This window comes from Mchenga conophoros, linkage group LG20, assembly GCF_057382185.1.
Source record: "Mchenga conophoros isolate Kocher_MC1m ecotype Shallow Benthic linkage group LG20, M_conophoros_male_GT1.1, whole genome shotgun sequence".
NCBI lineage: Eukaryota > Metazoa > Chordata > Actinopteri > Cichliformes > Cichlidae > Mchenga > Mchenga conophoros.
The window spans coordinates 5228661-5245569 of NC_140545.1; the positions used below are offsets into that span (position 1 = coordinate 5228661).

Below are 16909 nucleotides of genomic sequence, written 5' to 3' on the forward strand. Positions count from 1 at the left end.
CAAGTACAAAACATAATGATAGATTATGCTTTCTAAATGTTGTGTAAAATTTCAAAATTACTTATAGGAATAGCAGAACAGAAGAAACAGCTTTGAACTCTGTGCTTACATCACAATAAATCACAAAAAAAAACCCCATAAAAATGCGTGGGTATGTGGAGAGAGGTTTAATTTGGATCGAACTGACGTCAATTGGAAGTGCGTCACGCTTGAGGGTGTATGAATGAGGCTGCAGGGCTTAAAATATGATCTAACTAACTGAGACTGAGTGCAGCAGGTGTAGTAAGAGTGAGATTATTTTGTCTGGTACGTCAATATTACGCTCCACCAACCACTGACAACCTGGGACTGATGGAACAAGAGGTTTGGGCGTATGCACACTTGGTTCTCCACTTTAATTTTAATTATAAAAACAAAAATCTAGGTACAATTTTGCTTGCAAGTCATATGAAAATACAGAATTTTTTCTCATGGACCCATTTGTTTAATTCAGATAAACAGTCCTGGTGCATACCTCTGACAATACAGCAGAGAGCACTCTCAGAAACCAGACTGCATCCTGGAAAAGATCAGGCTGAGACAAATTCCTCTGGAAAACCTTTGCAACCTGCTTGCAGTGGGAGAAACCACCTTAAATCACACTGTGAGAAAGGTTATTCTCTATGGGGAATGAGTTCTAGGAGGACCTTTTAAAGATCATGGCTATGTTATGTTTAAGCACAAGGAAAATATTTAAACCCACTATCTTGTACTTCTGGTATTATTGCAGAGTAATTCTGAGAGATGTACAGACTTCTCTGTTATTCATTTAATTTTTTAGGTAAAACTTAAACTGATCTGGTTTTGATGCCCTTTTTCAGTTCTTAAAAATCACAATTTCTGCATTTATGTACAGTTTTAATGAGCTCATCTCAAATAATTTCACACCAAAAATAAGTTTGCAGAAACCTTGTCAGACAGCCCATAAAAACACATGGTTTCCACACATTATTAAAAGTAATTTAGAGTGTAAAAGATTTTAGATAAAAGTTGTTTTGTTTTTGGAAAAAAAACCAACAATCTGCTTTTACATAAATACAACCTTTAGAGACGCATTCCAGATTGTCAACTGATGATTTGTACGTTTAGTTTCATAGTAGTCTTGAGTGTGCAGAGAAATTTTCACAAACTCTTACAGCCGTTTAAAAATGGAAAGTATCAACAAATTTTAATATATGAAGGGGATGTGAGTCCTGTCCAACAATCAGCAAAAACTGTACAACAGCACCATCATCAGGAGGAAAATATAAATTACATCCACCAACAAAGACTGTAAAAGTCTGTTTATATAGTCAATCTTCTATATACATTATATATGAGCTAGCTTTCTGCAGGATGCTAGAGCCGTTTTAACAAAAAGACTAAATCTGAATTGTATCCGTGTTTTCAAATAAATCCTAAAAAGAGATATGGATTAAAAGCAAGGAAAACTAGAGATTATGGCCTGAAAAAAAAGTCACATTTTATCTACATTGAGAGACCACAATGATTAAAAACTCCAAACCTTTATTTAACAATGCAATACTAATATGTCAGAATACAATGTGTGAATTGCTGCTGTTCAGTCAGTTAAGTCCCTTTGATGAAAAAAAGAAAAAGAACAGCCAGGTGATACATTTCAGTCACTTAACAATCAAGGTAAACAGAACTAGACAGCTTCCTGCTACACCGATATCATTTTTAACCACATCAAACACCCGACTGGTTAATACTTTGATGTCAGTGACTGTTGGGAGACAAAAGAATAAAGTGTTTACTGACAAACACCCAGTTTTAGAAAGGCAAGACCTGTCTCACAGATTGGGGACCAGACAAAGGAATGATCGCTGCCAAGCAGCAGGTGTTACTTTCGTCCCAACTGTGACATCTTTATGTATGACAAAAAACCCAAAAATACCTTGATTGTCACAGAGTATGGTCCGCTCTAAATTTGGTGGTCCAAGGTTTCTTGCAAGTGAGGTGAAGAAGATCCTTTTCAGGATTAAGGTTCATTGTGGTTTGCACCGGCACACCCAACAAAGGCTTCGTCTTCCACGCAACTGACTCCAACCTTCATTCAGACGAAAACCTGGGCTTTCCGTGTCCGAGGTCCCTATACATGTGAATTAAAGTGTTGGCAGTTCAATTAATGTAAAGTAAGTTAAAAATAATTGACTATCAAGAGGGCATTATACCTAGTCAAATTCAATTTTATTTCAGACTTCCCTTTATTCACAAAACATAGAAAATGCATTCGTAACCACTTCAAACACAAACTTTCAATGGGAACTTGTCAAACATTCACCACATCAACTTCTGAGCTCGCTTTCAAACTTCAGCACTCTTTCAGTGTCCCGCAACCCCACCCACCCACCCACCCACACAGACTTCACTAGCACAAGGTCACATTTTCACACAGAGAGGGTGGTAACAAGGAGAAAGTAAAGCACACAACCAGACACAGCATTCACGTCAAATCAGATAGCAAGAGAAGGCTACAAAAGGATACAAATACTCATAGCACTTGACATTTCACTGTGATTTTAAAGATTTAAGGTTGATAGAAAACAATGAGAGAAAGAGACCGTAGGGATCTCGAGATGCAATAAATGTCCTTGTGATGGGCATGGTGAACACACTCGTACTGGTTTCTTCCTCTCACACTCGCACAAAGCCACAGGTTCTTCTCAACTCTCGCAGGCATTTGTCTCTTTTGAATTAAAAAACAAAACAAACCAAAAGAAAAACAAACAACAAAAAAAAGAAAAAACTCCGCACCAACAGTCCTACTCACACCGCTTTCTTTCATTTCGCTCTCCCGTTCGCTCACTCTCACTCGGGCCAACACCAATCCCACTCACTGATCTCAAAAAGTGACAACAGCAGACAAAATTTCTATATCCCAAAAATTAAAAAAAAATTAAAAAAGGGGGAGAGGAAAAAAAGACAACACCCACCGTCTAATACAGTATATGCAGAGTGAAGCTGTGTTCTTGGATGACAAAGCATTTACACATGGGAGGAGGGGAAATGATACTGAGATCTGTCGAACATTGCTGCCAATGAGGCGCTTCCTCCCGGGAAATTGGGAAAGAGTTGGTGAACTGCAGAAGAGATTTCCATGAAGGCGTTTCCAAAAGATGTCAAACAAAAACAAAGATAAAATCAAATGCATACATACATATATATATACTTATATGTAATTATAGAAAGCCCATCATTTCACAAGAGGCAATCAGGGGGCTCTTGAGATACTCGTGCATGTTTATAAATTATTTTATCCTGCATGCACAGTAAATTTGTGTAACATATTCTCAAAAAACAAAACCAGGTAGTGTGGCAGCTTCCACTAACAAACTACACTTCTCACCCATTCAATGCATGACTACGTAAGTCACACACAAGTATAAATTTCCTCTTTAACAAAATAAAAGGCAGTGTATTTTTTCTTTTTTAAATAACATAATATCTAAGCCATTCCCCCTCATATGTATACTTACCAGGTCAGCCTTATAGCAACAGAAAGAGTTAGCTCGTAGCTATCTACATTCCCCAACTAGAAGATTTAGACTCCATAGATGCACCAAAGCCAGAGCTGAAGCCGCTGCTGGAGGCCGTGTTAGTGCCTGGAGCCCAACCAAGGCTAGCTGAGTTTGGGCTGCTGTAACTGGTGCTCGCAGAGCTATAGGTCTGGTCTCTGGTTGTAGTGGCTGTGCCTGCCGTTGTGGTCAGACCCTGCTGGTTAGCCAGCATGCCCATCATTCCCCAACTGCTCTGCAGCGCTGCCTGAGCAGCCGCGACCATGGCTGGGTTTAGACCCAGAGCCCCGAAGTTAACCCCTCCGCTACCGCTGCCTAGTCCACCGCGATTACTGCCATAGCCCTGATTGAACCCACCAGCCCCAAAACGCCCTCGATCCATCATTTGCCTACTATTATTGTGTTTGGGCTCAGCATTGGAGATGTGCACACTGACACCCTTGATGATCAGGTCCTCTCCGCACAGAGCTTGGGCAACCTGAGAAAGAAATGAGTTACTAAGTCTGTGTATCTCTTTTTTCTTACAGGTAAATAAATACTCCGTACACTATAAATACCAGGTATCATGAGGTATTTACAGTATAAATCTGTAATTGAGCTCTCATGTTTTCCACTACTACACCAAACTTATATGCATATAATTACTGATATTAAAGATTTGTTTTTGTTTTATCTAAACATACATATTAGGTCTTTCTCACTCTTCCTGTATAATACCATCTACTCATATTCAAAGGCCGTCATTTAAGGTCACTCTTACCTGGTCATCAGCAAATGTGACAAAAGCAAACGCCCGGAAAGGTTTGGGAATGAAGACGTCTGTGACTTCACCATACTGCATGAAGTACTGCCTCAGATCATCGGTTGTCATGTCCTCTGTGCAGCGACCAACAAAGATTTTACGGCTGCGCATTGGCTCATCGGGACATGCCTGAAAGGAAGAACGGGCACCACCATTTCATTTTAAGTCACGCTGCTCAACAATCCAGATTCAGTTTTACAAAAGCTAATCAACATTTGTAACCTGTGTTAAACGTTTTTTTAAAAATCCACTGCAATGACTTTAAAACGCCTGCTTGTAAGTGTGGAAACCCAATCCTTATCTGAAGTGAATGTATGTGAACGTGTGACACAGATCAACAAGCAGTAACAGGTGCTGTAAGCCTACATATAAACCTAAAAATGAATTTATACCAAACCTTATTCACTGAAGAAATCAATTTCTACCAAAGCACTTCTTTGAGACACGGTAAAAATCGTGCCCAACCCACCTTTGAATTGGGAAGTTTACAGTCACACCATCTCCCGTCAATCATGTGTCTCTGAGCGATGACTTTGGTTTGCGTCTCGTAGTCGGTGAACCGGACGAACCCAAAACCTTTTGAATTGCCAGTTTTTGCATCTCTCTTCACCTGAAAATGGGCGAGGTGAGCAAATTCATTAGTACACAAACAAAAGTCATACCCTTGTTGCGCTCAATGTCTAGAAAAGAACTGAGAAAACATTCACAGTCACATGACACATCAATACCTGCACCATGATGACCTCTCCAAAGGTACTGAAATAATCCTTGAGGTCTTGTTCTGTTGTTTTCCATGGCAACCCGAGGACAATAAGATCTGATGTCTTCTGAAAGCCCCTTTTAATTTTCACAACTGTGGCAGCGTCTATTTCCTCCATCTTTCTTTTGTTATCTATGAAGAATAAATAAATCATGCCAGTGAGAAAAAAAGCAATCAAAAACCCTTGTCTTATACATTTACAAAGCTCCCCTAAATTAAAAAAACCCCAAAACAAACAAAAAACCGAAATACAACTGTGTTTACTATTTCAATAACATGTTGCCATAACAGCATAAACTAATCTGTTATAATTTTCCACAGTTGTCACAACCTTGCTGCAGGATTTGATCACATTCAGTAAGCAAGCTATTAAATACAGAGCTTTAATCCAGTTCAGTCACCTGCCTCACAATGTTTTTTTGTTGGTGTCATTTGTGTTTTTTTTTAGACCAATCTAATACAGTAATCTCTCTTTAAGGTATCTTTTGGAGGCTCCAATTTGTGATGCTGCTGAATTTTGTAATATAATACTACTGTACAGTCACAAACATTTTTATACGAGTTAAAATACAGCGCAGGTGTTGGGCAAAGCAGCTTCACTACAATATGAACAACACCTTTATGTTCAAATTTGGACCAATCCCGAGCATTAAAGCGTTAATTGTAATACGATGTATTGGTACTTTTAACTAGTTATAGTCAAATCAACTTAACAGGCAGTTTGTGGGCAGGGTTGTCAATTTGCTTACATGTTTATAATGACACAAACACCTGGCATACCTTTGGGGTAATTGACAATGTACACTAGGTTTCCCCAGTCGTTCTCCGGTGGGTGCAGGACACCCTCCACAAGCCGGACTCCCCTCATGCACTGGGTCTCTGGGTTTCTGTATCGCAGCCCGCAAGCCCCTGGAAACTGCGCTGCTACAGATGACAGCAAAACAGTGCCATCGTCCTCTGACGGGATCTCCATGGGTTCTTCATTTTCTTCCTCAGCCACCCGAATGTAAAGCTCTGACATGGTGTCCAGGATGGCTGAGCTCTGGTCCAAGCACGGTCAGCTGAGAGAGCTCAAGTTATCAGTAAACACCGGAGTGGTGCGAGCGGATCTGCCCCTGGCTTTTAGTTTACTTCTGTTAACTGTGCGCGAAGCTAATGTAACACAAGCGCAGACACGCGAACTGCGTGAAACAGTCACTCTGCGACTCTTTCGCGTTTAACAGCTGGTGGCATGAAAGCCGAGACGCTTTCTTTGCCAGAAATGACACTCGTAAACAAGTTAGCCAGCTAGCCACTGAGCTAGCACACTCAAGTCAGCTCGAAAAATGAATGGCCGTCCAGTTTTACAACGCGCTGTCAACAAATACACGACTCCTCCTCGTGCTTACGAGCGCGTGGCCGAAAACTGTACGTCAATAACAACTTCGACGAGTTATCGACTTCGACGCAATTTCACCACCAAAGCGAGTATATCAATACAGCTGCACGCGGCTAACCTCTTTTAACCTCAAGCTAGCTAACAAAATGGCTGCTGATGCTCACCTTGTAAAGATGACATCATCGACTTGGGAGGGTGCACTCTTATTTGTGGGGCTGCCAAAAAATTAATTTGAAAACGTTTTCTGAATAGATTAATTTTTGACTATCAATTGCCAGTTACCGTTTGTGAATTTAAGTTAAACCTAATCTTCCTTATTATTTTACATTCATCAAGTGTCGTAACTTGTTTGTGCCAAGGATAATGCTCCCGAGTTACCCTTTGAAGTCTCACAGGAAGCTAGGAGCCCAAACAAAAGGTGTGTAATGTTTTGAAGAAATTAAAAAAAAAAGAAAAGCCCGACCGATGTTTTGGTAAGCCAGTATTATTGCCCGATATTGGAGACAGAGACAGAGACTAAAACTTCCGGTCTTCGTGGTAATTTTTAAAGCACATCACTGACACAATAATAAACAATAGGAACCAAATCTAATCGTTTTCAATGTTAAGTAACTCTAACTGTATTTACAATTCGTTTTTTAGAATTTTTTTTATTTAACTCCCTAACAATCTGTACATAAAACCCTGTACCCTGACATAAATGAATGAACAAAATGTTTTCGAAATGCATACAAACAGAATTTACAGGATAGAGGGAAATAGCTGCAGAAAATTAATAAAATATGTGCAAACATCCATGCAAATACAGTTTGTAAGGCAAACACTGAGCATGCACAATTCTTATGAGCTTGAAAGTCAACATTTGGTATGACAACCTTTATTCTGCAACACAGAATAAGCCAAAAAAAAAAAAGACGTTTTTTTGGCTAACAGCAGTTTGAGAATCAACTTGTCAGGGTAAAATACCATTTCTACCTGCTAAATTCAACCAATAAAATGATCATGTGTTTTTGCAACAGGCTGCTAGTAACAAAGTGCCTAAAGACGCAATTTAATAGAAGGTAAAGTAAAGTGAGATTTTATTACAGGGGCAACAATCTCTGCATCGATGTCAAGAAAGCAATAAAGGTTAATAAAAGGAGGTCACTGGAAGTGAAAGGGGTAATTCATGATGGATGACAAACACAAAAGGACACAATCCTGTAAAGTTTATTTTCACACATGCTCAAAACAGCAATTGTTCTTTTATTTTTAAGCTTTTTTTCTCACTTGCCTTTTAACAAAGCAAAGCAGTGACACCACCTCTCACCTACAAATAAGACTATCCACAGACGTTTCCATCACTTCACCATGGATCACATCAGAGTAGGCATCCTTGCTATGTGAGTAACAGCGATATGTATAAATGTTATATCTACATCGTCTTTCAAATATAAGCTCCATTCGATGCTCTTTTCTACAGTTTTTTGCAGTGTTTTATCACAAAGAGCGCATTTTTCATTCAGAAACAAGAATGGATTCAAACTTCTGCAGCAAGATTAACAGGTGAACATTTATTCACTTATGAGCTAAAGCTGTTATGTTCCTAGTGTTTGTGAGAAATCTACCTGCTGCAATTTCAGAAGAAGATGTGGTTTGCTTTCCTGAATACATGGAGATGTGGATGCACAGTGCAAGAATTGAGGAGTTCAGGGTCTGGCTGTCGAGGGCGCTAAGTATCCAAGGTATATCTTTATGACAAGATAAATGACTTTAAAAAGCATTCATTTAATGTTGAACATGTCATTTCTGAACCACTGCTTGCTTTTCACAAGCCAACCTTGCATCTCTGGACCACCTGAATCTCCAGCTGTCTGCCTGTGGATTCTCACTGCAAAACGACCCCGACGATAACTACGTTTTTAGAGTCAGCTACACCGGGTGTTTTGTTCGGCAGCAGGTTTGGCATTCTTTTCTGAAATATGCAATCCATATCTACAACCTCAAATCTTTTAGCCTTGCACTTGGGCTTGGTGGTGATAATGATCTGTGTTTATATTGACTTTTCAGAATGGCTTTAATGTCTTAACATTAAATTTGGTGCGGAGGATGAATCGATTTGGAAGCCAGCATCACAGTTTCACAATGAAGTGCCCTGTGATGTCTGTGGTGCAAAGCAGAGAGCAAATCCGCTGTGACCCTGAATATGTTCAGGTAACAATGAACATTTTGCCACATTTCAACCTAACTGTATTTATATATTAGGATTGGTTTGCTTTGTTACTAGAAATAATTTGTGTGTACCCTCAGGTGATCAGAGAAATTCCCTATGGAAACTGGGATAATGAGGTAGTAATTACATTCAGTGCCTGGAATTCTGATTACCTTCTAAATGATCACAATTTTGTCTGTAGATGTTTAATGTTTGGAAAGCAAGTCTAACTTTTTGTTTGTATTTATTGTCTGATTTTTGCTGCAGCTGCAGTGGTCGCTGTGTCTGGACGATCACCTCCTTGTAGCTCTGGAAGATGCCAGCTTGATTCAGATGAACATTGATGTGAATGTAACAGACATAAGAGTTCAGGGCAGGAGGAGGGAGATCTTAAGGCCTGTCAACGTGAGACTTCACACAGCATTATGCCACCTAGTGACTATTGTTAGTATTACAACTGAAATGTACTCAATTACTGTTTGGTTAATACAGATAATGGAAAATGAAGGGGAATTTTTGGATTTGAAGCTGGTCAGAGACAGATATGCCTACAGTATGGAAGCAACTTGTCCAAAAGGTGGGTAACAAGGACAGAATTGGAGCTGGAAGTTATTTTTCCTTTAAAAAAAAAAAAATTAACCAACAACAATAGTGAGTGTTTGAGTTTAATTAGAGCAGGGGTGTCAAACACAAGGCCTGGGGGCCAGAAGCAGCCTGGCACAGACTCCAGTCGGGCCCACTGGGTGGCTTTGGAAAACTTAAAAGAGGGCATAAATGTTGGACTTTTAACAGTATTTTCATCTGTGTTACAGCTTTTACAGTTCAACAGCAACAATTTTTCACTATCTATTATAGAAATATACTATGTTTTTTGCAGTTTAAGAAGAAGGTTAATATTCTGTAAAATAACAAAAACCTGTCACTGTGCTGACCTTTACATCAGTAAAAATCACTTGGGCTATTTTTTGTTTAATGTTGATAAAAACATGTGGGGTGGGGACATTTGCTCTTTTTCTCTCTTCTAAAGAGAACGGATCAGTTATAAAAATGTTAAAAATACTTAAATGTAAAAGTCCTGAATCCAAAGCCAAAATATTCTTAACTCCAAAGTATTCACAGTAGTTGTGTATGTGGTCATAGTTTGAACTAAAGCTACAAAGTTTCAGCTTGGTCCAGTGGATTCAAGGTCAGATCCAAAGGGTCAAATGTTCAACATTAACTGAACAAAGTAACATGATTTTAAACACGAGGATTGTTGCAGTCAATGACTGGGTAAAATCTAGAGCCCATGGAGCTCTCTAAGTGCTGTGTTTCCTCCAGTGAGATGCTAGGCCAGGTCTTCAGTTGCTGCTTGTTTGTGGGTCTTTCTGCCTTCAGTTTTGTATTTCTTAACTAAAAAACATGCTGCGTTGGGTTGAGATCAGGTGACTGACTTGACCATTGAAGAATATCAGATTTCTTTCCATTGAGAAACTCTTGGGTTACTTTGCATCATTATCAATCCACAGTTCATCCTCATACTTCTATCAGGAGTCACATCATCAGAAAATACTCGTGATTCAGTGTCCGTGGCAGTCATACACATCCATACCAAAACACTGCCTCGACCTGTTACCTCTGATTCTGCATAATGTTCCTATTCTCATCATTCTGGTACAGGTTTACCAGAATGATGAGAATAGGAACAGTATGAGAAGTTTACCAAATCTTGATTTTACCAGAACCATGCAGGCTTTTTTAGATGTTTTCTGACAAAGTCTAATCCAGACTTCTTCTTGAGGTTAACCAGTGGTTAGCACCTTGTTGTAAATCCTCTGTATTTACATTAATGACGGTTCCTCTTGATTGTGGACTTTAACAATGACAAGCTTACCTCTTTGAGACTCATTCCTGAGTTCATTAGATGTAATGAAGCTGCTTTTCTTTGAACAATGTAAATGTAATGCACTTCTGTGGTCAACCACTTTAGTTGTCAGGCTCTTTGAACAATAAGGAAATAGGCCACGAAACGCTTTACCGGTCCACTGTCCGATAACTTTTGAGCATCTGAAAGTAGGAGACTGTATATAACAATGGCTGATTTCCAAAACATATTGTGCAATATTTTTGTTAAACCATTTGAAAGTTTGCACTTTACCCACATGGTGATTGTTTGGTTTATAATCCACTGTGATGGTGCAGAGAAGCAAAATTTAAAAAACACTTATGATTGTCCAAAAATGTATCAACCTCATTGTATATCTCATTATATATATATATATGTATATATATATATATATATATATATATATATATATATATATATATATATATATATATATATATATATGTATATGTTAAAAAAATATAGAGCAAATGTGCAAATGTAATCAAATAGAAATTGGCAACAAGTGAAAATACTTATAAACAGATACATCAAATATAATTACTTGTTACTAACTAACCACATTAACACATCTTATTTTATTTCAGTGAACGCATCCACGGCAGACAAGACTGTGCTGCACATCCTCAAACGCCGAATGGGTTTGACCAGAAGAGGCACCTATCACAATGAAACACTGACACTCAGTGACCTGTCAGTTAACCAGACAGTTACTTTCACAGTGCATGAGACGAGTGAATTTGTAACTCTGTCCATTCCCACAGCCAGAATACTCCAGACAAAGGTTAGTGCTGAAACACAAACCTGTATGACTCCAAATAGTAGTGCATGGCTGTCAAAGCATACACTAACATGAGTAAACTGTGCGGCTTTGAGGATTCATTAAAGAGTAACACATCTAACCCAGGTTTATTTTACAGCCCTGCACAGATGACAACCGGCTCCTGCAGCCGTTCTACAGGGTGGATGCTGTGCTCACCTTCAGAGAGACAAATCACAAAATGCACTGGACCATGGAGAGCACGCTGCCATGCATAGGTGAGTTTTCTGCTGATGAGCACAGTAAAAACTAAAGAGGTGATCAATTATTGGATGTTTTCTTGACCATGGCATTTAATGTAGTCACACCAGGCACTTCTTGTTTGTTGCTCAGCCAGACGCTTAATGTTTCAATCCTGCTAATGAAAACACTCCAATATACACACATCAGACACTTTATTAGGTACACATTGTCTGTACAGGGTTGGATCCTCTTTTGGATGCCAGTCTAGGTTCATCTCTGACCCATGGCCCTACGCTCTCTCTTCACATTTCCCACTCTTCATTGCACCCCTCCAAAAGAATGTTTAAAAAATTAAATAAAAATAATATCACATAGCAATAATCAGTCATATCAATATCAATAGCACTCATTTTAAAATCCCTCCTTCAACAATTATTTTCAGTGGAACAATTTCTAGATATATCACAGTGTGATTGCACATTTTCAGCATATGAGTGTTAAAAATGTTTCAATCTCTTAAAAAAACACCAAGAAAAACTACTCACCCATCACCACTTCATCTTTCGAGCCACTGAAGTCTAAAGTCCTGGCTGTATATTCATCCTGCTCTCTTCTCTCCTTCTTCTTTTAAGGACCACTTTTTTCCTTTGGCTCACTAAATATAATTTAAAATGCCGCTGCACTGATTTACTACTGTATAAGACACCTGCAGAAAATTAAATGGATAAATATTTAACATCAACAGCTTTTGCACACATTTTCCACGAATAACAGGGAGCAAGGTCAGGAAGTACAAGTCATATATTTGCTAGCATACCCCTCTGCTATCAGAACCCTTCAGAAAAGATGCCTCTTTGAATCAGTGGAGAGTAAAAATGATTGAGTAAATATTTGCAGCTAAAATGCAGTTCATGAGGGAACTACATACTGCATGCATACAGTTAGGCTTTGGGTCACAAGCTAGAACCAGGACTTGAACTTACAGTGTGACTTATAATCTGTCCACTTTAATGTTATGGTGTCACTGATTCTGTGTAATATAAATTGAGGGATGTGCTCGATTGATATCGGTGTTAGCTTCTCCTGCTTTCTGGTTCTGGGGCATTTTTTTGGCTGCCGTGTTGAAAGTTTTGCCTTTGCAGCCACAGTTACCTGTTCTTAGCTGATAGGAGTGGCACTTCCCGTAGTTTTCTACTGCTGTAGCCCGTCTGCCTCAAGGTTTGAGGTGTTCAGAAGTGCTTTTCTGCATACCTAGGTTACAACCAACTGTTATTTGTCCATTCTTCTCTCTTTTTTGGACCATTCTGTGTAAACCCCATGAACATGAACATGAACAACTACGCCACGTTCAAAGTCACTTAAATCACATTCGTCCCCATTCTAATGATTTGGTTTGAACCTAATCAGGTCACACTAAAGATGGCTACACAGCTACATTCACTGGCTGATTAGATATTTGCTTTAACAAGCAGGTGTACTTAACAAAGTGCCTGGAGTGTATAGGGACACAACATGCTTCTGAAATTGGATCCAAGATATATATATATTTTTTCAAACTATGTCGTAACAATGCAATAAAGAGATCTTAACTGGATGATTGGATGCATCCCTGTGGACAGTTATTGTGAGCCTGCAGTTCCACTTCTTATAGTGTTTTGTTAATATGAAAATGTTAAAACATGGGGAAAAAAAGATCCTTAATAGATATATTTTAAGATTTCTAAAATAGTTTTGTGTCAGTTAAGCTACTGCTGAGAATGTAGAAATAATTGTTTTAAAAAATGTGGCTTCAAATTTTCACATCGCACTCGTGTAACTTCATTATTAAACCTGTGTTTGCTGCATTGTCACAAATCATGTTTTTTCACAATCCCTGTAAGCCAGAATTCACTGCACCAGTCATTAAATTGTGGCATTGTTTTTGTTTAATCTCACCTTTGTTGAAATCACCATTATCTCCACAGCGGCACCTAAAAACACATCATCACATGTCACATCTTCTCCTGGCCCAAACAACATAAGCCCGTCCACACTCGACTCTACACGTGAGACTGTAACTACGGACGAGCCTTTGCCCGACCTCGTCACCATCCCAGAAGAAAACCTAAAAGAGAGAGATTCGTTCAAGCCTGCAAAGTTTCCCACAACTAACCTTCCTCACATGCTGAGAGAGGGCCGCAGTTTTAATATCCACGCTGACGAGATAATAAGGGATGATGTGTCTTCTTCAGTGTTGGATAATGGCACCAGTATCGACATTAATACGAATACAACTAGTTTATTTGATTTTCTACATGCAGCTACAAATGTTTCAGTAGAGTCAGACTTGCTTACGTCAGCAGCCACAGCCCAAACACCACATATGTCTCTTACTACGCTGGCTCAGCCTGATGAAGAGTACCAGGAACTCAACACAAGCAGTAGGAATGAACAACAGCAAAAGGAGAAAAAACTGCAGTGGATTTGGTAGGATTAGATTTATTTATTTAGTTAAGTGAAATGATTCTTCAAGTAATATATCTTAATTACTTTAAGGCCTATTTTACTCCTTTTCCTTTTAAACCCAACTGGTACCACATACATCTGTTTGCAGTCATGAAAGGTGACGCAGTGGTCAGTGAAGGCTGATTATACAGTGCAAGCAGAATTACCGTCAGACCTCTGCCAGCTATTGCCTCAGGGTGGACATTATCCAGACTCAGACAAAGGCAGGCGTTAAATAAACACGTCTCTTTCCGAGCAGCAAAACAGGCTGATGAAGAGAAGACCTCGTGTTAGCTGATGCCACCTTTCAGAGCAACTTGAACTCAAATCACAGAAAGTCATAATAAAAGCTCACAGATTGCTTGTCAGCGGTAGATTCTTAGATGGTAGAATCAATTTTATGTGTTAAAAACTGTTTTCTTTTCAACAACAGATCAAATTTAGCTTCTGATTTACTGTAATGTCAGCTGTAGCTGTCGCTCCCCTCGTTGCAGTACGCTAAACCAACAGCAGAGGGCACTCTCCAACATGTTTTCAGTAGGCTCCTGATAGGTCACAGCCTGCCTCCAGATGCTCTTTTCCAAATTAAGCAGTTTGACTTTTTTTTTTTTTAATTTTTGTTTTTTAAAGTAAACCTAGATTCAGTGCTAGTTGTTTTTGTGTGTGTGCACAAGTAAATGAACTTTATTCATCATAAGATAACTCTTGAAAATCCAATATGCAGTATAGAAAGGGGGGGTTAAATTTATTCACTTGAGTGCTTTAAATGTAACACCCATACAGAATTACTGGTATAGATCAAAATAGCTGAAGAGGTTTCGTTTTTGTCCCACTGCTTTTTTTTTTTCCACCTTTGTTATTGTGACCTCCCGGTATGCACCAAAGCGTCTCTAAATGATAACCGTGCGGTGTTGCGCAGTTACATGCATCATATACAACGGTCTGTGGGGCAGAAAATCTAAACTTCCTTGTGCCTTTGGTTCCCATCTGCTCAGTGAACTTATGAGCAGGAAATGGAATAAGTGGTGCAAAAAGCATGCCAACATCCCCGGTTCTTTCATGTGGCCTCTCTCGGCCATTAGCCTATCTGTATCGACTGTTAACTGTCTTTACAAAGTTAAAAATCCCTTTCATGTTTCACTGTTTCTTTTTTGTTTTAATTTCAGTCAGAGCATATGGTTTGCACATCTGGGATATGCTAAGCGTGGTGGCACCCCCCCCCCCTCCCCCCAATACACACACATATACACACGAACACACACACACAGACTCTGTGAAGTGATCCATATATGGTCTTCATTGTTATTGCTCATAATCACTCATCATTATTATAAACAAGTTCTGTCATGATTGGTCGCTTTGAGTTTGCTGTCTGAAGATGCTTAATAGTGTGAACTTTCAGGATTATATATATATATACATATATATATATATATATATATATATATATATATATATATATATATATATATATATATATATATATATGTATAAAACAAAACATGTGAGTAAAGTAGGCGAAACTTTCCCTCATTTAATACAGAAGTGTGAAACCTTACAGAGACATAAATTTACCATCTCTGACTATTCTGAGCCTCCTTGCATGACCGCTTGTCCACAATTTTTTAAGCAAGACACATGCTGTGGAGCAAATTCTTTATTTCTCCTTATTTGAGCTACAAAAATGACATTTTTCTAGTTCAGACCTTTAAAAGTGGGCCAGCAAGAAGACTGTGCAGCTTGTTCTGCATGACCACAAACAAGCAAACAGATGAGGGAATGTGATCAGTCTCATCCCACTGCAGAACAACCACATTTTAATCCTGCATAATAGAACGAAAGTGGTAATCTAATGACATCAAAATGAAGTCAGAATTACTATTGTGAACAACTTTGAGTCATTAAATGCCACTTCAGCATCGGCTACCAGCTCTCAGGCAGACGGAGTTTCATGCCACTGGAGAGACACGGTGGGGGGAGGAGGGAGGGAGGAAGAGGGGGAGAGGAAGGCTATGTGTGGCTTTGAGTGGTTTGTTGGGCCTCTTCATCTCGCTCAGCGGGTAATTACAGAATCATGGGTCAACCACGCATGCAACCACGGTTACGTTGCACAGTAGCAGATGTGCTCATGACATTATCCAGCACCAGAGCAAAAAGGTAAATAAAAACAGATGCAGCTGGTTGCTACGGACCTTCGCCAAACTTGCGTACACCCCTAATTGTTCCCATGTGGGCCTGCTGAGCTGGAATAGTAAAAGGGGCGGGTATGCCCTGTTTAAAAATGCCCGTGTTTCTCAACAGGAGGAATTTATGAATGGGACAACGAGCCTGTGTGTGGTTCTGGTGGTGCGTGTGTTTATATTGTGTTAATGTGTTCGTCTGGCTTTGGGTTGTGGGGCAAAAATTAACAGTAAAAGTACATCCTTCTCCGAGGAGAGAGCCTTATTCCGTGTTCCAGGCCTTCTCTGAGCATCCCCACTTGCTCGAACGCCTCCTGCTTCTTGATGTTTCCTCTGTCAGACCATGCCTGGATGCGAGTGCGTGACACTGCACAATGTCAGGGAGGTCCCTGGTTGGACATGAGCCAGGTGTGCTGCAGGCCAGATGAAAAACTGAGGAAGAGGCTCGATTTCAGAGAAATCCTGTCTCAGCTTGGATCCGATTCCCGTACTCAGCCTGCAGCGGAGGATAAGACCTGTGTTTGTCGGTACAGGTACAGGTGTATCTATCTAACCGCGAACGCAGGTTTGCAGTAAGAGCGTGTATGCGTTTGGGTGTGGACTTGAAATTCCTGATTCGGAGGCCTGTTTCGATAATTCGACGAGGCCCGTTTGATGTTTCTTCTGTGT

General features: G+C 39.5%; 2 protein-coding genes across 3 annotated transcripts; one reads left to right on the forward strand and one right to left on the reverse strand.

Annotated features, from left to right (window-relative positions):
• Positions 1–1528: 1528 nt before the first annotated feature.
• On the reverse strand, positions 1529–6670 carry tardbpa (TAR DNA binding protein a). 2 transcript variants are annotated; one of them, XR_014890145.1, is made up of 7 exons: positions 5900–6665; positions 5088–5251; positions 4829–4969; positions 4318–4488; positions 3951–4035; positions 2976–3122; positions 1529–2131 (listed from the first exon to the last, which is right to left on the reverse strand). XR_014890145.1 is itself a non-coding variant. In XM_085259465.1 (5 exons), exons 1-5 carry the CDS (start codon positions 6138–6140, stop codon positions 3562–3564), a joined length of 1191 nt encoding a protein of 396 aa, XP_085115591.1. In that variant the 5' UTR covers positions 6141–6670; the 3' UTR covers positions 2398–3561. The 2 variants fall into 2 exon arrangements, 1 of the variants encoding a protein (XP_085115591.1); XM_085259465.1 differs by lacking the exon at positions 1529–2131 and having other exon boundaries at positions 2398–4035; positions 5900–6670.
• A 1452-nt stretch (positions 6671–8122) lies between these two features.
• On the forward strand, positions 8123–15151 carry ciroz (ciliated left-right organizer protein containing ZP-N domains). The gene is made up of 9 exons (XM_085259464.1): positions 8123–8221; positions 8312–8436; positions 8547–8690; positions 8787–8825; positions 8956–9093; positions 9181–9265; positions 11161–11357; positions 11494–11611; positions 13541–15151. The coding sequence occupies exons 1-9, from the start codon at positions 8149–8151 to the stop codon at positions 14044–14046; spliced, it is 1425 nt and encodes a 474-aa protein (XP_085115590.1). The 5' UTR covers positions 8123–8148; the 3' UTR covers positions 14047–15151.
• The last annotated feature ends 1758 nt before the right edge of the window (positions 15152–16909 follow it).

What these genes read in the sequence shown, in the direction of transcription:
- tardbpa (XM_085259465.1), bottom strand. Translation starts at nt 6,140, where the DNA reads ATGTCAGAGCTTTACATTCGGGTGGCTGAGGAAGAAAATGAAGAACCC. An exon ending in GAGAGGTCATCATGGTGCAG is followed by an intron (nt 4,970 to 5,087) that starts GTATTGATGTGT and finishes GCCCATTTTCAG; the next exon opens with GTGAAGAGAGATGCAAAAAC. An exon ending in GTAAACTTCCCAATTCAAAG is followed by an intron (nt 4,489 to 4,828) that starts GTGGGTTGGGCA and finishes TCTTCCTTTCAG; the next exon opens with GCATGTCCCGATGAGCCAAT.
- ciroz (XM_085259464.1), top strand. Translation starts at nt 8,149, where the DNA reads ATGGAGATGTGGATGCACAGTGCAAGAATTGAGGAGTTCAGGGTCTGG. An exon ending in GGTGTTTTGTTCGGCAGCAG is followed by an intron (nt 8,437 to 8,546) that starts GTTTGGCATTCT and finishes TTGACTTTTCAG; the next exon opens with AATGGCTTTAATGTCTTAAC. An exon ending in AGATCTTAAGGCCTGTCAAC is followed by an intron (nt 9,094 to 9,180) that starts GTGAGACTTCAC and finishes TGGTTAATACAG; the next exon opens with ATAATGGAAAATGAAGGGGA.